The sequence below is a fragment of the Dendrobates tinctorius genome, unplaced genomic scaffold (genome assembly GCF_039654945.1).
Source record: "Dendrobates tinctorius isolate UK_male_01 unplaced genomic scaffold, ASM3965494v1 ptg000063l, whole genome shotgun sequence".
In the NCBI taxonomy this organism is placed as follows: Eukaryota; Metazoa; Chordata; class Amphibia; order Anura; family Dendrobatidae; genus Dendrobates; species Dendrobates tinctorius.
In genome coordinates, this window is record NW_027361731.1 from 18,412,170 (window position 1) to 18,434,236 (window position 22,067).

The following is a 22,067-nucleotide window of genomic DNA, read 5'->3' on the forward strand; positions in this document are numbered from 1 at the left end:
AGTTCCAGGAGGACAAACCTGAGCGTTGTCCCAGTGGAAAGTTGTATGTTCCTGACCAGTGGAAGAAGAGAGTGATGTCTGAAGTTCATTGCTCTGCTTTGGCTGGTCATCCAGGTATTTTTGGTACTAGAGATCTGGTGAGTCGGTTTTTTGGTGGTCCTCCTTGTCTCGTGATGTCAGGAATTTTGTGCAGTCCTGTGGGACGTGCTCCCGGTCTAAATCGTGTTCTTGCTCTAGTGGGTTGTTGATGCCTTTGCCTGTCCCCAAGAGGCCATGGACCCATATTTCAATGGATTTCATCTCTGATATGCCTGTCTCTCAGAGGATGACTGTTATTTGGGTGATTTGTGATAGGTTCTCTAAGACTACTTTCACACATCAGGTTTTCGGCGTCAGGCGCGATCCGGCATCGTGCCGGAACGCCGGATCCGGCAAATGTTTCTGAAAACCGGATGTGACGGATCCGGTTTTCTGCCGGATCCGTCTTTTTCTGGACAGACAAAACCGGATCCGTCTCATCCGGTTCATCCGTTTTTCTATCCGTTTTTTCGACGGATTACGCCGTTTCCGGTTTTTAAAATTGACCCTTGTGGCCTTCCGAACGGGATTGGCTACTGGAAAACTATATATAAGCGTGTTCCTACAGCCCTTCTTTGACAGGTTGTAGAGGAGAAAGTGCAGGTTGGAGAGAAGAGCAAGTTACTGGCGAAGATGGATGTTGTGATTGGAAATATTTTGAAGAATTTGGCGGATTTTACAGCGGAGGCGAATCGTTTGAGGGTGATTGTTCTGGAGAAGGAGAGAGCGAGACAGCAGCGCATCAGGCATCGTAGACGACGTTTGTGGATCCACCCCATCACAGCCAAGAGAATGATGCGTGGGGTCTATTCTACACTATGCATGGACCTTCGACGAAACCCGGATAAATTTTTTGGATATGTTAGGATGAAAATGGAGAATTTTGATTACTTGGTGGAGCGCATTGCACACCTCATAAGAAAAGCGGACACCTATTGCCGCTTCTCTGTTTCACCCGCAGAGCGTCTGATGGTGACTTTAAGGTAAGCCACATTTATTGGATATGATCGCATCAGAGCACACTTTCACTGCAATCTTGTTGGTGGTAATTTGTATCTCCAAGTGTTATAGGTCAGTTTTGGTATGTAATGCAGTGATTTAAAACTAATTTATTGTTTTTTAATTCCCCACAGATTTCTTGCAACTGGAGAATCCCTTTCGTCACTGCATTTCCAGTACAGACTCGGGATTTCCACCATATCTGGAATTGTGAAGTACACATGCCGTGCACTGTGGGACTCCTTAGCTGAAGAGTTTTTACCAGAGCCCACAACAGAGAGGTGGATTGAAATTGCTGACAAGTTTCAACAGATATGTCAGTTTCCAAACTGCTTGGGCGCTGTGGACGGGAAACATATCCGCATTGTAAAGCCAGCTGGATCGGGATCGGAATATTTCAATTACAAGAAATATTTTTCAATTGTCCTCATGGCCATCGCTGACGCGGAATACAAATTTATTGCGGTTGATATTGGGGCCTATGGCCGCTCCAATGACTCTCAAGTTTTCAAACTGTCTGCCATGGGGCGTAAACTGTATGGAAACACCTTCCAGTTCCCACCACCTAGACCGCTGCCGCAAACATCTGGTCCACCTATGCCATTTGTCTGTGTAGGGGATGAAGCCTTCCAGCTGTCAGAACACCTTTTGAAACCGTACTCTAGCAGAGGATTGACAAGACCAAAACGCATTTTTAATTACCGCCTCACAAGAGCAAGAAGAATGGTTGAATGTACCTTTGGTATTCTGACAGCCAAATGGCGGGTCCTATTGACTGCGATCAACCTCAAGACAGAAACTGTGGACGAGGTGATCAAAGCGTGCGTGGTACTCCACAATTTTGTTATCTGCAAGGAACCCATTTCCATTGAGGACACCTCTGAAGAAACCACCTTGCAAGATTACCATGACATTACCACTAGAAGTTCTGTGACGGTTTCAGTAATGAGGGACAATTTTGCACTATACTTTATGTCACCTCAAGGCAGAGTACACTGGCAGGATGACAGAGTGTGAAAGATTTGTGCCCTAACCAAACTTGTGTACCTTCTGGACCAACAGTATATACCTTTGCCAACCAAAGTTGGCTATCTTGTCATGGTCTTACTATTTTTAGCTTTAGGCCACAGGTGTGTACCTGGTTGTGTTTTATGCAAAGTATTTCAACTTTTAACAAAAGTTGTGTACATTGTTAGGAAATCACCAACAATAAACACAACTTTTTAGGTGAAATACTTTGCTTCAAACACAACCAGGAACACAACTGTGGCAAAAAGCTAAAATTTACCCACAGTTATATACCTAGTTTTGAATACCATTTCACCTTTTAAATACCCTGTATTTAACCTTTTTCGCCGCAGAAAGAAATGACAGACAACCAGTGTAAAATAATTTAACTTTTATTGAAAAATGTTTTTTTTAGTAAACTTTTTTTAAAATTTTAATAAACTTGTTTAATAAAACTTTGAAACTATAAAACTGAAACCATAAAACTGGTCATTTTTATTTAAATACACACATTATAATTCTGTGTAGTGTGTGGTGGAAATACTGCTGTAGGGGCTGCAGGACACTTCGACACTGGGAGTGTGGAGAGAGGACTGGGATCGTGGTGGGGAAGGAACAGTTAGAGGTGAAGGTGTGGAAAAAACTACAGAATGGGTGGACATGTGGGAAGCAGAAGAGGTGGTGGGTGGTGGAGTGGAGGGTTGGGCAGGGACTGTAGGAGCAGATGATGTTGATGGCAAGTTGTATGGGGAAGGAGTTTGGTACGGGGCAGGTTGCTGGAAGTGGGGAGATGTCTGGTACGGGGCAGGTTGCTGGAAGTGGGGAGATGTCTGGTACGGGGCAGGTTGCTGGAAGTGGGGAGATGTCTGGTACGGGGCAGGTTGCTGGAAGTGGGGAGATGTCTGGTACTGGGGAGGTTGCTGGTACTGGGGAGTTTGCAGGTACTGGTGAGGTTGCTGGTACTGGGGAGGTTGCTGGTGCTGGGGAGGTTGCTGGTGCTGGGGAGGTTGCTGGTGCTGGGGAGGTGGATGGTGCTGGGGAGGTGGATGGTGCTGGGGAGGTGGATGGTGCTGGGGAGGTGGATGGTATGTAATAGGAGGGGGAGGATGGAAAGTGGCTGGAGGTGAATGGTATGTAATAGGAGGGGGAGGATGGAAAGTGGCTGGAGGGGGTGTAGATGTAATAGGAGGGGGAGGATGGAAAGTGGCTGGAGGGGGTGTAGATGTAATAGGAGGGGGAGGATGGAAAGTGGCTGGAGGGGGTGCAGGTGGAGGAACTACTGTGGTGGGAGGAGGAGGAGGTTGGGAGGTAACTTGCTGGAGAGCAGCGTGGCATGAATGCATTACATGCATCTGCTGGGCAGGAGAGAGCGTTTCCATGCGCTCCACAACAGACCTGAAAAAGGTGTGGTTTGGCGAAGATCTTGCTTCTGAATGCATGGTTTGCAGAAGTGTCTTCACCTCCAGAATGCTGGAGTTGATCTGCTGATAGCCTGCGGATATTTGCTCTGACAAGACTTTTAGACAGTTCTGGAAAGATGCATTCAGATGCAAGAACTCTGGTGCATAAGTCTTTTCCTGACCCCTCTGCCGCTGCCGCCCAGTACCCGCAGGTGTACTAGAGGTGGCAGGGGCAGAAGGGTGGGGTAAAGGGAAAGCGATCTCCTCACCAGCAGCTTCATGTAATGTAGGCGGCCACGATGCTCCTGTGCTGGTGGGTGGGACAGATGGGTCGAATGTGTGGGAAGGCTGGGAAGGTGCAGATGTACCGGGGCGGTCGAAGTGTCCCTCGGTGCCGGTCTCCTCAGGGATCGCCTCAGAAGGGTCCAATCGTGCCGGCTCCCGAGTGCTGCTCACCGTGCTGTGGAATAAAGAGAAAAAAAAACAATTAAAATACTGACATGGTATGGCCCTGGCTGAAAATTTTTTTTACATATAACATTTTTTTTCACATGTGGTGTGTAATATTTACCTTCTGGTGACCATTGTTTCCCGGAGGAACGACAGGGCTTCTGCGTACTTGTACTTGCTCCTGCGTCCTCCAGATCCACTCGGGGCCCGCATCTCTTTATTGAACTCCTTCTTGAAACGATCCCTCACAGACCGCCACCGATTCACAATTCTGTTCCCTGAAACAAGAAAGGAGTGGTTAGTATACAACATCAGTGTTTCCCAAACTCCAGTCCTCATGGTCCCCAGGGGTCATGTTTTCATGATTTCTATAGTAAATAGAAATCCTGAACACATGATCCGTGGGGACCACGAGGACTGGAGTTCGGGAAACACTGGTTTACATCAAGCAACCGGTACTGTATATACTTACGCTCTTTAATCTGGGCCCGAGCTTCGAGGTCCTCCCAGCGGCCCACAAGGAGAGAACAGATTTCCTCCCAGAGTCGTCGGGTAACAATCAGGTCAGCGTGGCGGCGGTCAGCCATATTCCAGAGCGGCTCCCTTTCTCTGACGAGATCGATGAGGCGGTCCACATCAATCCCTCCATCCTCACCGTCAGAGTCGGGAGCACGCTGTGAAGGCTGTTAAAGAAAAAGACAAAAATAACATAATTAGCCTCCACAAAAGAAATGAAATAAAAAGTGCAAAAAAACAAAGCAAAAATATTTATACTTACACGCTGGTGACCGCCGCGTTGCTGTCGCCGACGACCCTGGGAGGCACTGCGAGGACCTCTTGGCCAAGCACCAGATTGGGAAGACTAGAGAAGAAAACAAAAAAAGTTATGTCTTTGGATGTAGGCATTTGTTTGCTGTGTGTGGTCTGCAGAACATTGTTTTCTATGTGTTGTGTGTAGTGTGATGTTGTGTTTCTGCGTTTGATGCAAAAAACTTACGAATTGTGAGCCCACTCCAAGTGTCTGTCCACCCCTTCCTTCTTCTTCTGGGAGCTCCTCTTCATCTTGTGATTCCTGTTTTGAAATAAAAGGCAATGAATAGACATATATTACAGAGAAGATGGATTTTGGAAATAAAAACTTACCGTCAAACGCTGACGATGCGAGGGAGGGCTCCCAGAAGATGTGCTGTCCTCTTGATGGCCAGACTCCATGGCTGTGGGTGGTGTTACAGCTGCTGCCAGTGAAGCCAGTGCTGCTGCTGCTGCTGCTGCATCTCTTGGGCGGCTGTTGAATAAAGAGAAACAAAGGACCAATGAATATCTTGATATTCAATAGCCCTAGTTTGGAGGAATGGGGGATTTGATAATTACCGTCTCTCATCTGCTGCTGGCCTCCCCTCCTCAGCATGTTCTATTTGCTGCTCCATTTGGGGTGGTGGTGGTGCGGATGGTGCTGCAGTGGTCTCCTGCCTTCTCCTGCGCCTGGTTGCTGTCTTGGGTGGCATGTTGGGTGTGGCTGTGGGTCCCACTGTCTTGCTTTTATATATGTCTTGTGGGCAGAGCTACTGAGCATGCTCAGACCAAAAAACCGGATCCGGCTTTCGCCGGATCCGGCGTATTGCGGCGCTCATAGGCTTTCGTTGTGTGAAAAAGCCGGACGCGCCGGATGCGGCGTGTCCGGCTTTTTCGACGGAGACAAAAAACGTTACAGTCACCGTTTTTTCCAGACGCCGGATCGCGACACATTGCCGGATCCGGCGAAAACCGGATGAAACGCATGGCCATCCGGCGCGATCCGGCGCAAATGCAAGTCAATGGGGGGGAAACCGGATCCGGCATTGCATTTCGCCGGATCCGGTTTCTGTCAAAAGCGCCGGATCGCGCCTGACGGCGAAAACCTGATGTGTGAAAGAGGCCTAAGATGGTTCATCTTGTACCACTCCCTAAGTTGCCGTCTTCCTCTGAGTTGGTGCCCCTGTTTTTACAACAGGTGGTTCGTTTGCACGGGATTCCTGAGAACATTGTATCTGACAGAGGAGTCCAGTTTGTGTCTAGATTTTGGAGAACTTTCTGTTCCAGGCTGGGAATTCAGTTGTCCTTCTCCTCTGCTTTTCACCCTCAGACCAATGGGCAGACAGAGAGAACAAACCAGACCTTGGAGTCATATTTGAGATGTTTTATTTCTGCTGATCAGGATGATTGGGTTTCATTTTTGCCCTTGGCCGAATTTGCTTTAAATAATAGAGCTAGTTCTGCCACTTTGATGTCACCTTTTTTTTGTAACTTTGGGTTTCATCCTCGATTTTCTTCAGGGCAGGTGGAGCCCTCTGCCTGCCCAGGTGTTGACACTGTGGTGGAGAGAATGTACCAGATCTGGGACCAAGTGGTGGATAAGTTATCTCTCTCCCAGGAAAGGGCCCAGCGGTTTTCCAACCGATATAGGACCATTGGTCCCCAGTTTAAGGTTGGTGATATGGTGTGGTTATCATCAAAAAATATTGCTATGAAGGTGGCTTCTCCTAAGTTTAAGCCTAGATTTATTGGACCTTACAAGATTGTGGAGATTATTAATCCGGTCTCTTTTCGTTTGGCTCTTCCTGTCACATTTAAAATCCATAATGTGTTCCATAATGTGTTCTTTGTTGAAGAGGTTTGTTGAACCTGTTGTTCCGGGGGTGGCACCTCCAGACCCTGTATTGGTTGAAGGTAACATGGAATATGAGGTAGAGAAAGTACTGGATTCCCATCTGGCTAGACGGAGACTCCAGTATTTGGTTAAGTGGAAGGGTTATGGTCAGGAGGATAATTCCTGGGTCTCTGCCTCTGATATTCATGACAAAAGATTGGTGCGTGCCTTTCATCGGGCTCACCCTGATCGCCCTGGTGGCGTAGTTGAGGGTTCGGTGACCCCTCCTCAAGGGGGAGGTACTGTTGTGAGTTCATTTTCCCCTTCATTACTGAGGCCCGAGGAACTCCCTCTTCTGGTAAAGAAAGGTAGTGAGCCTGATTATCAAACACCTGAGGCTGATGATGATGACTGGCTGGGTGGAGTTACTGACTGGATATAAGGCTGCCCTGCGGGTGATTTTCTCTGTGGGATCCTTGGAGACCAGTCTGAATTCCTGCTCCTGTAAAGCTAAGTTTGCTGCTCGGCCTTTTGCTTTGGTGCTTTGACTTTGTTTTGCTTTGTTTTTCTGGATTTCTGCCATTCCCTGCTGGGGTGTTCTGAATTCATTTAGCTCTGTCTTCTGAAAATACCTGAGTGCTGATTTAGTTTTTGAAGCCTAGCTGCTTCAGGGCCTTTTTCATATCAGCTTGTTGGCTTTTGTCTTTGATAGGGTTTTGGCAGATTGCAGACAGCAGTCTTCCTGTCCTTTCCTATCTAGGTAGTTTTGGGGCCCCATCTTTGCTCAGTCTATCTTTCTGTCTGTGTTAGTATTTTCATCTTGCTTCACCGTCATTATATGTTGGGGGCTGCCTATTGCTTTGGGGTCTGCTCTGGGGCAGTTTAGATTTCCCCTTTCTTTCTTTAGGCCTATGTAATTCTCCGGCTGTGATCGAGGGGTCTAGGGCATCGTAGGAACCCCCCACGGCTACTGCTAGTTGTGCTGATAGGTTCAGGGGTCTGCAATCTGATAGTTGCCAACTTCTCTGGTTTTCTGGACTTAGCTTGTATTAGCTTAGCTTAGCTTGTATTTCTGCTTTTGCCTCCTACGGTGACTCATTCATAACAGCACAGTTGGTTTCACTCAGGATACGTGCACTGGCTCAGTGAGCAAGTGCAGTGCGGTGTTCCTGACATCTTTCTTGTTTTTGCAAGATTAGGGAGGTTGTGAGGTGCGATTTGGAGAAGAGGCGATTAAGTTCCCCTTCAGTGATGTTGGAGAGTGAGGTTATGGGATTTGGGCATTGGTCTGGTATACAAAGGGGTTGTGGTGGTTGAGTGATGAATACTTGCCTTGTTTGGTCAATCTTGTTTTTGAAGTGTGTGGCAAAGTCCTCGGCAGAGATGAGGGAGGTTGGAGGAGGCAGTGGTGGGCGGAGGATGGAGTTAAGTTTTGAATAACTGTTTTGGGTTAGATACAAGGGTTGTGAAGTAGGCCTGTTTAGCAGAGGTGAGGGCAGATTTGAAATCGAGTGTTGCCTGTTTGAATGTGGTGAAGTCATCTTGCGAATTTGTTTTCTTCCAGAGCCGTTCTGCAATCCTGGACACTTGCCGGAGCTTTTTAGTGGTGTTATTGTGCCAGGGTTGTCTGTTGATACGTCGCATTCTGCCATGAACGAGAGGGGCAACCGTGTCAAAAGCTGATGCGAGAGTGGCATTGTAGAAAGCAGTGGCACTGTCTGTGTCATGGAGTGAGGATATGGATGCCAGTGGTAGAATAGAATCAGAGAGCGCGTGGGTGTCTAGGTGTGCAAGGTTTCTGCGGGGGTGTGCATGTTGCTGGACATGGATGCCAGGTGAGGAGGACAGGGATGAGAAAGTGAGTAGATGATGGTCAGAAAGAGGGATAGGGGAGTTGGTGAAGTTAGAAAGAGAGCAGAGACGGGTGAAGACCAGGTCTAATGTGTGTCCATCTGTGTGGGTGGCTGAGGAGGACCACTGAGTAAGTCCAAAGGATGAAGTAAGGGACAGGAGTTTGGAGGCTGCTGACTGAAGGGTATCAGTGGGGATGTTGAAGTCACCCATGATGATAGTGGGGGTGTCAGTTGAAAGAAAATGAAGAAGCCAGGTAGAGAATTGGTCAATGAAGGCAGTGGTCGGGCCTGGAGGTCGGTATATGACGGCCACTTGGAGGTTGGAGGGAGAGTAGATGCGGACAGAGTGGACTTCAAAAGAGGGGAGGATTAGGGAGGGAAGAGGTGGGATTGGGTTGAAGGTGCAGTTGGAAGAAAGGAGAAGACCCACTCCTCCACCGTGTCTGTTGCCAGGGCGAGGAGTGTGGGTAAAGTGGAGACCGCCGTAACACAGCGCAGCAGAGGAGGCGGTGTCAGAGGGTGTCAGCCACGTTTCTGTGAGGCCGAGGAAGGCAAGATTGTGAGAGAGAAAGAGGTCATGAATCACATGGAGTTTATTGCATATGGAGCGGGCATTCCAAAGTGCTCCCAAGAGAGGGAGCAGGGGGTTGGGTTTCAATGGCACAGGTTTTAAGTTGGAAAGGTTGTGGTAGTTCTTATCAAAAAGGGAGTGGTAGGAAGGGGAAATAGTGGGGGGTGAGAGCTGTGGGGGTCCAGGATTGGGAGATATGTCGCCAGCAGTGAGGAGAAGCAGAGAAAGGGAGAGCAGATGGGAGGAGAGTGGGCAGCTTGTTTTATGTTTCATTTGGACAGATTTGAGGTTGAGGAGCAGTTCAGCAGAGGAGGTCAGGTGGGGAGGAAAGAGGGAAGGGGAGATGATTATTTGGTTAGAGGGTGCTGGGGTTTGGGGATAGCGAAGGAGAGTGAGGACTAAAGGAGCAAACACTGTGAGGGCATATGTAAACATGGTGAAGAAATAGGATAGGTTGAGAGAAGCTAGGTCCAAGTAATAAGAAGGGCATACTCAGCAGACATCCCCAAAAGAGACAGGTAGATAGTGTGGGGTCCTGACTCTTGCCGAGACTAACTGCCGTAGTAATAACTGCATTTTCGAGATACTTTTGCTGCCGTGATACTTATGCTGCAGGGAGACACACGTGCCTGACCCGCACACGTGCCCCCCTAGAAGGCATCTGCGAGATGTCTATTATATATCTATTCTATGTGTATATATACGGTTTGTAATCTATCTGTTCTATTCTGTCGCGTCACGCTGTGATTCTACTGCACGCAGCAGCTGAATTGCCGGCTTTTCATCAATATACATATACGTGTGTGTGTGTGTGTGTGTGTGTGTGTGTGTGTATTGCAGTATATTTAGTTGGAAAACTATGTGTAAATGACATAGAGAATTACTCTGTCATGTTAGTTCATGTTAAAATTGTATTGCAATCGAATAGCAATTACATGGCATTTGGATGTCAATCAGATGCTAGGTGTGAAAAGTCAGATTGTTCTTGCATGAAAATCGCATGGCACGTTCATGACATTAGTCCTACTTTTCTGGACCGAAATTGGAACTTTTTTTCATGGTAATGGGTGCACGCCTTTAACACTTAATCCCCTGAAGCCACTGTCACCTGTAAGCAATCAAAAATAACAATATCTCTCACCTGTCCAAAGTTTAAAGAATCGAGTTACCAACACCGTAATCCATCTGTGCGACATTTGCTCATAATAATAATCTTTATTTATATAGCGCCAACATATTCCGCAGCGCTTTACAGTTCAACAGTTCATATACAACAGTCATAACAAAGTTAATGATAATACAATAATTAATGCAAAGATATTGACGACCCTGCCCATAAGCGCTTACAATCTACAATGTGGTGGGAATGACAAAAAGTTTCAGGGGCTTATTTACAATGATGGTCCAGCCATCTAGAGAAATTAGAGGTGGATAAAGGTTGGATGGGCTAGTCACCAGCCAATATTTGTAGTGCTTTTGGGTGGGATGGAGTTTGATGGAGGGTTATGAGGCAACCGCTCCTGCTGAAGAGCAGGGGAAAATGACTCCCTGCAGCGAGAGCGGTCCTATGAACGATGATGACCTCAGTGAGATCATGGCAGCTCACCTTGAGAAATCGGGGTGCAGCGAGTCATTCTACCCAGCTTTTCAACGTGAGTGGTTACCTCAGGTCACTGCTTATGCTAATAAGCAAATGTCGCCCAGATGGATTACAGCATGGGACACTTTGGATTCTTTCAACTTTGGACAGGTGAGGGATATCAGCGCGAACAGTACTGCTGATTCCCAGGCGCCGGTACATGTCACATTGATGTCATCCATGTGGCCCATTCTGCTGCTAAAAAACAGTCATGTTAGCGTGCCTCGCCCACAGACACACGGTCCATGGAAACACATAACATGGGCACAGATCCATTCACTTGAATGGGTCTATGTGTTTAAGTGTCTCCGATACGTATAAAAACTGTCACCACACTTACCGGACACACTGACTTGTAAAGGCCTTGGTACTCTCATTTCCAAGATCCTATCCCAAAGTATAGTAGGTGTAATAATAATAATAGCAAATACCTCAAATTAGAAATTTGGTATAGTTTTCCTGATTCTCTGTCACTTGCCCCATGTCCAGGGCATTGCAGTAGCTTAGATATCCATGGTTATGACCACTAGCAACTAACAGTCACTATATAAGGAGTTGTAACCATGGATACCTAAGCTAATGCAATGTTCTGCAAATGGGTTGAGCAACATAGCGAGTCAGAAGAACCATACTACATATTTCCTAATATTAAACCTACTACTTATTCAGATAGATGATCAGAGATGGGAATACCCCTTATAGAATCTTACATGTTTTTATGGTGTATATTTTTATCTGTTGCTATAGCTTGTAATGTAATAAAGCTTATTTTTAATCCTCCTTTTATTGCTTCAAACTTTTCTGCGTTTGTGTATTATGTTTGGCGATTGTACTTTCGAGGTTCAGTACCATGGGATTTGTGAACAGGTGGCTCACCACTGTCTTAGGTCATAGTTTCATTATACATTGAATTGTATAGAATTATGTACAGCTCTGGCAAAAATTAAGAGACCACCACATCAAAACTCTGTCATGGGCAGTCCATTCTCCAGACCTGAACCCCACTGAAAACTTCTGGAATGTAATCAAGAGGATGATGGATAGTCACAAGCCATCAAACATAGAAGAACTGCTTACATTTTTGCGCCAGAAGCAGTGTGAAAGACTAGTGGAAAGCATGCCAAGACGCATGAAAGCTGTTTTTAAAAATCATGGTTATTCCACAAAATATTGATTTCTGAACTCTTCCTGAGTTAAAACATTAGTATTGTTGTACCTAAATGATTATGAACTTGTTTTCTTAGCATTATTTGAGGTCTGAAAGCTGTTTTTTTAATTTTGACCATTTATCCTTTTCAGAAAAAAAATACAAAATTTTTTGCATGGAAATTTGGAGATATGTTGTCAGAAGTTTATAGACTAAAAGAACAATTTACATTTACTCAAAAATATACCTACAAAGAGAAAAATCAGACAAACTGAACATTTGAAAGAGGTCTCTTAATTTTTGCGTCAGCTGTATATAGAAATGATATAAAATATAAGGCATTGATATTGAAAAATAATAAAATCAGTTTTATTCTTGGCAGGGGACTGTGGTGTCAAACCAGATACCTATGAAAAGCATGCCATTATTCTAGCTATACCTCCAGCCCTTCAGAGCAAAAATCAATCATCGGAGCCTTTTCAATCAGTCACCTATTTGGATTCATCACAGACTGTTAAGCAAAATGAAAGCCGCAAAAGTGATGTTGAAAATCAAATAATTCCCACAGAGAAGAAACCATTTTCCTGTAAAGAATGTAGAAAATATTTTAAACATAAATCTAGATTGCTTACACATGAGAGAACTCACACAGGAGAGAAGCCATATTCATGTCCAGAATGTGGGAAATGTTTTATCCAGGGACAAAATCTTATTATACATCAAAGAATCCACACAGGAGAGAAGCCATATTCATGTCCACAATGTGGCAAATGTTTTAAACACAAATCACATTTGTATGTACATCAGAGAAATCACACAGGGGTGAAGCCACATTTATGTCAAGAATGCGGGAAATGTTTTAACCAGAGATCAGATCTTCTTAAACATCAAAGAATTCACACAGGAGAGAAGCCATATTCATGTCCAGAATGTGGGAAATGTTTTAGCCAGAGATCAGTTCTTGTTGAACATCAAAGAATTAACACAGGAGAGAAGCCATATTCATGTCCAGAATGTGGGAAATGTTATAGTTCAAGTTCAAAACTTGTTGCACATCAGAGAACTCATACAGGGTAGAAACTATTTTTTGGGTTCAGAATGTGGGAAATGTTATTCCTGGGAATCATATCTTCTTCATCATCTACATGAGTTTTTAGAGTGTGAAGGAAATAAGTAGTGATGAGTGAGCATACTCCGTAATGCTCGGTACTCGCCCGAGCATCACTGTACTCAGTGAGCGCCGAGCATTTCCTGGATTATTTGGCGGGAGCTCGGGTCTCCGCCCTGCATGTTTGGCACTCTTTAGAGCACCAATCACCATGCAGGGATTGTCTGCCATGCACTGTAATGCAGCAGCCATCTTGGTTGTGATATTACAGTGATTGGCTGGCCACACAGCGTCATCAGGTCTATATCAGACCTTGCTCCGCCCTGCTCGTCCCAGTCAGCTTCAAAATCACCAGTGTAGGGAGACTTTCTGCAGCAATAGGGACCGAATAGGTGGGGTATCAGTTACTGTGGGTACACCATTGTTGACTCCACTAATCCAGCTAAACCAACAATCCTAAGGACTAATTAATTACAGCGGGGTATATAGATATTAGTGATAGGTAGGCAGGTAGTGTATGTGGCTATATATATATATATATCAGTTCTAGGCAGCAGGCAGTGTATCCGGGTCTAGATATCAGTGCTAGGCAGGCAGGCATTGTATGTGGCATACTTTATTGCATACAGCAAGAGGGTCCATTCCTGTCTACTGCTGCTGCCTATTACACATATTGACCATATACTGTACACATAGCGCCAGGTATGAGTGGCCAGGAATAATTTTTTTACATAACAAGAAACTCAGCACTCAACTTAATGTGATCAAAAATTGGCAAATTTAATGAGGTCCACAATGTAGTAAACAGAAATGTTTCGGTCTTAAAACAAGACCTTAATCAGTCACCGATTACTGTTACTCATATGAGACTAGCGGTGGACACCATGTCCATCACACCACACTAGCACGGCGCACACTTTACAATTTACATTCTGATCGGCCATATCTATTTTGGTTATACCACCTATATTACATGTGGCTACGCCCACAACAACCTGATTTATCTATAACGCAAGTGAATCTATTGGTCCACCCATATCCCTCAGTAACAGTAATTGGTGACTGATGAAGATCTTGTTTTAAGACCGAAACATTTCTGTTTACTATTTTGTGGAAATCATTAAATTTGCCAATTTTTGATCACATTAAGGTGAGTGCCTAGTTTCTTGTTATATAATCATAATGTGGGAACCTACTCTGGCACCTTCCTACTGTTGTGTCCACGTCACTCCATTCTATTAGGAATAATTTTTTTTGCCATCTTAATCCTGATTATTTTATTCAAAAGCAATCCATTGCACATGTTTTTTTTTTCTGCATTTGCTTGTTGACACTGCAGAATACGGCCAGATCCTTTTCATAGTACGGCATGAAAATCCAGCTATTTTAAATGGGTTTGCCCGTCCCAGCAATCACATTTGAGGGCCATTCTGCCATTTTTGTGGTACTGTAAAACAATTTTTGGAGTGTTTTATACAATTTCTTGACACCATTTTGCTGCCCAAAAAATAATTAGCTGCCAAAAAAATATTTTGCTACAGTGCAGATATTTTTTTTTTGTCCGCCACAAGGATCGCATATCATTGCGTTTAAAATGGTACCATTTTAGGCCTCCATAGAATTGTTTTTGTTTTGTCTTAGCCTACTTATTGACCCAATTTTACTGGCCAAAAAAAATACAGGCCAGGTATTTGAAAATGTGGTATCTCTGTGACATACCTCATCTATCTGCGCTTCAAATTGTGGCATTTGAGGCCTACATTGAACTGTTTTGCTGTGTGTTACCTTAGTTATTTAAACTATTTTCCTGTAAAAAATATAAATACAGGCCACATGTTTTACAGTGTGGTATCTCCGCCACGCACCTCATCTATCTTTGGACTACAAATTGTGGCATTTGAGGCCTCCATTCTTCTGTTTTTGCTGTGTTTCCCTAGTTCTTGAAACTATTTTCCTGTAAAAAAAAAAAAATATATAAATACAGGCCATGTATTTTACAATGTAGTTTCTCTGTCACTCACCTCATCTATCTGTGGGCTACAAATTGTGGCATTTCAGGCCTACATTGAACTGTTTTTGCTGTGTGCTACCCTAGTTAGTGGCACTATTTTGCTATTAAAAAATAAAAATACAGGCCACATATTTTACAGTGTGGTATCTCCATCACACACCTCATCTATCTGTGGGCTACAATTTGTGGCATTTGAGGCCTCCATTCCATTTTTTTCCTGTGTCTTAGCCTAGTTATTAAATCAACAGCCGCGGAGACACCATCACATGTTTCTCAACGCAAGCAATGACTAGCCAGGTCTTTCCCCGGGAAGGAACAACCACGGGAAGGGCAGTCTCCAATGAAGGAAACCACCTATGCCAAAACATGGTATCCATCCACAGACAGCTGTTTCGGGGTATTGCCCCTCATCAGTGTGGAGTAGGAAACTGGCTAGTAGGAGCAATGCCTAGTGAAAGGCTATGAACATAAGGATGAGTGACCTCATGGAGATCAACATCCAACACTGCGGAGACACCATCACATGTTTCTCAACGCAGTGATCTAGAGCAATGCCCCCATCCCTTATGGGAAATATGCAAAAGCATGTAAATCAACAGCCGCGGAGACACCATCACATGTTTCTCAACGCAAGCAATGACTAGCCAGGTCTTTCCCCGGGAAGGAACAACCACGGGAAGGGCAGTCTCCAATGAAGGAAACCACCTATGCCAAAACATGGTATCCATCCACAGACAGCTGTTTCGGGGTATTGCCCCTCATCAGTGTGGAGTAGGAAACTGGCTAGTAGGAGCAATGCCTAGTGAAAGGCTATGAACATAAGGATGAGTGACCTCATGGAGATCAACATCCAACACTGCGGAGACACCATCACATGTTTCTCAACGCAGTGATCTAGAGCAATGCCCCCATCCCTTATGGGAAATATGCAAAAGCATGTAAATCAACAGCCGCGGAGACACCATCACATGTTTCTCAACGCAAGCAATGACTAGCCAGGTCTTTCCCCGGGAAGGAACAACCACGGGAAGGGCAGTCTCCAATGAAGGAAACCACCTATGCCAAAACATGGTATCCATCCACAGACAGCTGTTTCGGGGTATTGCCCCTCATCAGTGTGGAGTAGGAAACTGGCTAGTAGGAGCAATGCCTAGTGAAAGGCTATGAACATAAGGATGAGTGACCTCATGGAGATCAACATCCAACACTGCGGAGACACCATCACATGTTTCTCAACGCAGTGATCTAGAGCAATGCCCCCATCCCTTATGGGAAATATGCAAAAGCATGTAAATCAACAGCCGCGGAGACACCATCACATGTTTCTCAACGCAAGCAATGACTAGCCAGGTCTTTCCCCGGGAAGGAACAACCACGGGAAGGGCAGTCTCCAATGAAGGAAACCACCTATGCCAAAACATGGTATCCATCCACAGACAGCTGTTTCGGGGTGGATACCATGTTTTGGCATAGGTGGTTTCCTTCATTGGAGACTGCCCTTCCCGTGGTTGTTCCTTCCCGGGGAAAGACCTGGCTAGTCATTGCTTGCGTTGAGAAACATGTGATGGTGTCTCCGCGGCTGTTGATTTACATGCTTTTGCATATTTCCCATAAGGGATGGGGGCATTGCTCTAGATCACTGCGTTGAGAAACATGTGATGGTGTCTCCGCAGTGTTGGATGTTGATCTCCATGAGGTCACTCATCCTTATGTTCATAGCCTTTCACTAGGCATTGCTCCTACTAGCCAGTTTCCTACTCCACACTGATGAGGGGCAATACCTCGAAACAGCTGTCTGTGGATGGATACCATGTTTTGGCATAGGTGGTTTCCTTCATTGGAGACTGCCCTTCCCGTGGTTGTTCCTTCCCGGGGAAAGACCTGGCTAGTCATTGCTTGCGTTGAGAAACATGTGATGGTGTCTCCGCGGCTGTTGATTTACATGCTTTTGCATATTTCCCATAAGGGATGGGGGCATTGCTCTAGATCACTGCGTTGAGAAACATGTGATGGTGTCTCCGCAGTGTTGGATGTTGATCTCCATGAGGTCACTCATCCTTATGTTCTTAGCCTAGTTATTGACACCAGTTTGCTGAAGAAAAATGTTACCTACAGGCCAGATATTTTAAATTGTAGTTTTCCCACACACGAATCACACATAAGTTTGCTCCAAATTCAGCCATTTGTAGTGAACGTGGAAAATATTGTAGTCCATATAAAATGGGCAAGGCGCATGGCAAGGGATGGGGAAGTGGACGTAATGGTGCATGCAGAGGCCGCGGGCAAGCTGAAATTGTGCCACAACACTCACCCACATCTTCTCTCTCGACCTTCTTGTCCAAAGTAGTAGGGGACCGCAGAACACCACTATTGAACCCAGAGCAGTGTCAAAAGGTTGTTGGTTATATAGCGGATAATGTTTCCAGTCACTTTGCCACCACCCTGTCTTCCCCAAGGTCAAGTCTGAGTAGCCGTGAGTCTGGACTGCATATTCCTCCCACCATGCCAAGCGCCCGGAGACAACTAATCCTACACTTGGACACTTCTAAGAGTTGTTCACTTTTCCATTTATAGATTCGGGCCTCTCGCCTGGCCCACTGGGAGCAGGGCAAGATGAGATCGCATGTAGCGATGCCCAAATATTTGAGCAGCTACGGTCACACGCAGGCGACGATGGAAACGTGTCACAAGAGGTGGATGATAAGACACAATTACCAGAAAGTCAGGAGGAGGACCAGGGTGTGGAAGTTGAAGATGAGGTGGTGGATGATATATTAACTGACCCAACCTTGCAGGAGGACATGCAGAGTGAGAACAGCAGCACACAGGAAGGGAGGCATAGCACCCCAACAGGCAGGAAGAAGCAGTGTGGTGGCTGCAGACAGAAGGCAGGCAACCGTTTCTAGTAACACCATCATGATGGAAGTTGGCAGTACAACTGTTAGTAAGGTCTTCCCGAGTCTGGTTGTTTTTTAAAGACTGCCGATAACCTCAAACAGGCCATTTGCACCACCTGCCATGCCCGCATCAGCAAGGGTAGCAAAACTACCAGCCTGCCAACCACCAGCATGATCAGGCACATAGCAGCAAAGCACCAGACTGTGGGCCGAATCCCAGGGTCCAGGAACACTGCGGGTGACACCACTGCTTCCGCTGCACCCTGTCCATGGTGCCTGCGAAGATGCATCCTGCCCTGCACCTGTCGTTGCACAGACTCAACTACCATCATCCTCAAGCACGTCCTTGTCCCAGCGCAGTGTTCAGTTGAACATACCCCAGTCCTTGGAACGCAAGCGTAAATATACAGCCATTGGCCACAGGCCACAGTACTAAATTCAGTATAGCACATTGGACAAATTGGGAATATTAATAAGACATAACCTTTAATCTAACTATTAAAAACTCATAAAAGTGCACGTGCAAAAAAACAGACAAACACAAAATTGCCCAAACCAAATAACACTATTGCTCAGCAACCCTAAGTGGCTTTAAAGCATTCAAATGGACCTACACCAACTTATGTCCATGTACCAATGTGACTATCAAGTCCAAAACATAAGGCCAAAGCACACAAATAGTATTTATAGTGACATGATGTTTGTCACTTGGTATCTCACAGAGAACAATGCAACAGATTGATTGCATGTATAAAATCATGATTGTAAATAGGGTTTACTGTACTAAATGGTAGTAACTATATATATATATATGCCAGTCACTGTTTAACTATGCATTGTGCAACTAAATAATTGCTAAATAGCTCAATAAATAAAGCATAGTGACCTGGCTTGAATTGAATATCCATCTCCTCGGGACTATAGCCAACTACCATAAATATATGGCAAATATGAAAAGAATTGTAAGCACTGGTGATATCATCACATCAACAAACCATATTCAATGTATGTATATGCCTTTAAGTACTAATATACATTTCTTCCTCAAAAGTTTGATGCAATAAATGCGACTGTCAGAAAATAAAGTTGGAACGGTCTCACCCAATACATTTTCATAGTGGACCCCAAGTATAATTCATCCTCCCTTTTCTCCCGACGCATTTCATTTTCAATCATCAGGGGAGTCTCAGGAAAAAATATATGGACCTGTCGCTCAGATAATATTGCCATTACTGAGGCGCCTTCAGCGTTCATCTCATAGAGCATGCGACGCTGGAGTATTTCCGGGTATCTGTGACTCTTATGTTGGGGTTTTGTCGGCTTTTGAGAGGGTAACTGCTGAATTCTAAATAGCCTTCTGAGGGGATCTTGCCGGAAATGAGACATGCACATAGTATGATGGTAATATATTAAGGGAAGAATCGCGATTATGCACCCCTTTTATTTCCCTCCACAACTTATCTAAGATTAGACAGGTTCTTTTTGATATGCCTGTAGATTGTTTTGGGAGGGTAACGATCCCGTGTCTCTGACAGATCTAGGTCATTAATATTGCGGGTATCGCATTTGAGAGCACGGTAATGTGAAAGTACGCGCATGCTTTTGCGCTTCAATACGTTCCACAGACTGGAATTACAGCCCAGTCTCGGAGTGAAAGGTAGGAAATGACCCGGTGTACCTGGAAATACTCCAGCGGCGTGTGCTACATGAGATGAACGCTGAAGGTGCCTCAGTAATGGCAATATGATCTGAGCGACAGGCAATTTTGTGTTTGTTTTTTTGCACGTGCAATTTTGAGCTTTTTAATAGTTAGATTAAAGATTATGTCTTATTAATATTCCCAGTTTGTCCAATGTGCTATACCTAATTAAGACTTCAGTTGGATACCATCTGCTATATTGATCACTGTACTAAATTCACACATTTCTCTTTTGTTTGCGCTCAAAATGTTGCCTTTTGGGCTCGTGGCGACGGAAGCTTTCCGCAACCTGGTGGCAGCGGCTGTCCCAAGATACTCGGTCCCCAGCCGCCACTATTTCTCCACATATGCCGTCCCTGCATTAGCCAAGCACGTGTCCCACAACATTAGCCGTGCCCTCAACAATGCTGTTACTGGGAATGTCCACCTAACCACTGACACGTGGACAAGTGCTTGTCAGCAGAGACAGTATATCTTGCTGACGGCACCCTGGGTTAACATAGTGGAAGCCGGGACCCAGTCGGACCTTGTGAGACCATGTCACAGATGTATGGAGGAGACAGGTTGTGGATGGCTTTGTATGTCATAGTTAGGGTTTTGAACTGCAGACTCTGGACAATAGAAAGCCAGTGAAAGTCCTGGCAGAGAGGAGAGGCTGTAGAATAACGATACTTTGGATGGAAAACGTCCTCATGTCACTGTGGATTGCGGGCCCTATGTCAGTCTGGGTTGTCACCACAGTATTTAACTCCTGCACCTCTTCCTCCTCCACTTCAGCCTCCATCTCTGAAATGACCACATCAGTAACAAGCTGGAAGCACTGCCTCAGCCAAGCAGCAGCAGGTTGTGCTAATATGCTTAGGTGACAAACCGCACAATGCTGAAGAGTTGTGGACAGGTCTGAAATAGCAGGCAGATCTGTGGCTGACACCGCTGAACCTACAGCAAGGCATGGTCATATGTGACACTGGCCGGAACCTGGTAGTGGCTCTGAGGTGAGCACACACACGTACCATGCCTGGCCCATGTGCTTAACCTCGTTGTTCAACAGTTTCTCAAAAGCTACCCAGAGCTGCCGGATCTGCTTGTGAAAGTATGCCACCTGTGTGCCCATTTGAGAAAGTCAGCCACAGCTTCTGCCGCCCTTGCCGTACTTCAGGAGCCTTTGCAGCTTCTGGCTTTCCGATTGGTGTATGATGTTCCCATGCATTGGAACTTTACACTGCATATGTTGCAAAGCAGAAGAGGGCAGTTTTTGACTACCAGCATCAACAAGGCCGTCAGTATTCAGTTCAGACTCCACACATTAGATCTCAGGAGTGGACTTGAATGTCAGACATATGGACCATTCTACAAAACTTTAAGGAGTCCACCAACCCTTATCCCACAACCCCAAACAGTTGTTCAATACTTTTAACTCCCTCCTCCGCCCAGCACTGCCCCCTCCGACATCCCTAATCTCTGCCAAGGACTTTGCCACACACTTCAAAAGCAAGATAGACCAAACACAGCAAGTCTTTATTGCTCAACCACCACAACCCCTTTGCACACCAGACTAATGCCCAAACCTCATAACCTCCCTATCTAACATCACTGAAGGGGAGCTTGCTCATTTTCTCTCGAAATCACACCTCACCACTTGTGTACTTGATCCTATCTCATCCCACCTCCTCCCCAACATCACCACCACTCTTATCCTATCCCTAGTTCACCTGTTCGTTCACCTGATCAACCTATCACTAACTTCTGGTACCTTCCCTTCTGCTTTCAAACATACCACAATCACGCCTATTGATGAAGCTTCGTAGCCCGTGTTTTTCCCAGTTCCAGCGCCAATAGAACCCGAGAAATGGATTTCTCCTGAACAGAGTTCAATAGACAGCAAGTGTTTGGTGTCAAAAGTAAAGTAATTTCAAGACCACATGAGTGAGGCTTCTGCCGTTATTCTGCTAGGTTCTCAAACCAAGTTATGATTATTACAAGTTTTCTTACTAAAATGTGCACCCTGGCAGCTAGGGGAGGGTGAAGGTAAACCAACCCGTTTAGTAATGTCACAAGCCAAGAAGTATAAGCTACTGCAACTAAGCCCAGCCTACAGTTGCAGCTTGGACGCTGTTGCATCAAGACCCTCCATGCATTTTGATGTGTCACCCCACCCCCAGCCTGGTTAGCCTGGAATGATCTAAGCACCATGTGAGTTCTTACTTTTATTAATGGGTCACCGAGGAGGATAGCAGGAACAGGCTAAGCCACCAGAAGACCAGAGAGGTTGGTAACTAAGAGGATTGTAGACCCCTGATCCTATCAACACAATTAGCAGTAGCCGTGGAGAATTCCTACGATGCCCTAGACGCTTCGTCACAGCCGGAGAACTAACTAAGCCTAAAGACAGAAAGGTGAAATCTAAACTGCCCCGGAGCAGATCCCCAAAGGAATAGATAGCCCCAAACATATATTGTTGGTGAGATAAGATGAGACACAAACACAGGGAGAAAACAGACTGAGCAAACGGTGGGGCCCAAGCTGTCTAGACAGGACAGGACAGAAAAGATACTGTCTACAATCGTGCACAAAACCCTAA

General features: G+C 45.4%; 2 protein-coding genes across 3 annotated transcripts in view; one reads left to right on the plus strand and one right to left on the minus strand.

Annotated features, from left to right (window-relative positions):
- The window catches only part of LOC141093967 (uncharacterized), a 744,741-nt gene extending 731,106 nt beyond the window's left edge, over nt 1-13,635 (plus strand). Inside the window, exon 18 of the mRNA XM_073579640.1 lies at nt 12,154-13,635. Within this exon, the coding sequence (XP_073435741.1) occupies nt 12,154-12,848 (695 nt within the window). The 3' untranslated portion in view covers nt 12,849-13,635. The remainder of the gene's footprint in view (nt 1-12,153) is intronic.
- On the minus strand, nt 2,319-4,875 carry LOC141094336 (uncharacterized). Of its 2 annotated transcripts, XM_073580172.1 has the most exons (3): nt 4,714-4,875; nt 4,408-4,618; nt 2,319-4,213 (listed from the first exon to the last, which is right to left on the minus strand). In XM_073580172.1, exon 3 carries the CDS (start codon nt 3,522-3,524, stop codon nt 2,598-2,600), a length of 927 nt encoding a protein of 308 aa, XP_073436273.1. In that variant the 5' UTR covers nt 3,525-4,213; nt 4,408-4,618; nt 4,714-4,875; the 3' UTR covers nt 2,319-2,597. The 2 variants fall into 2 exon arrangements, with proteins under 2 accessions (XP_073436273.1, XP_073436274.1); XM_073580173.1 differs by lacking the exon at nt 4,714-4,875 and having other exon boundaries at nt 4,408-4,704.
- Nucleotides 13,636-22,067: the final 8,432 nt, after the last annotated feature.

What these genes read in the sequence shown, in the direction of transcription:
- LOC141094336 (XM_073580172.1), bottom strand. Translation starts at nt 3,524, where the DNA reads ATGCATTCAGAAGCAAGATCTTCGCCAAACCACACCTTTTTCAGGTCT.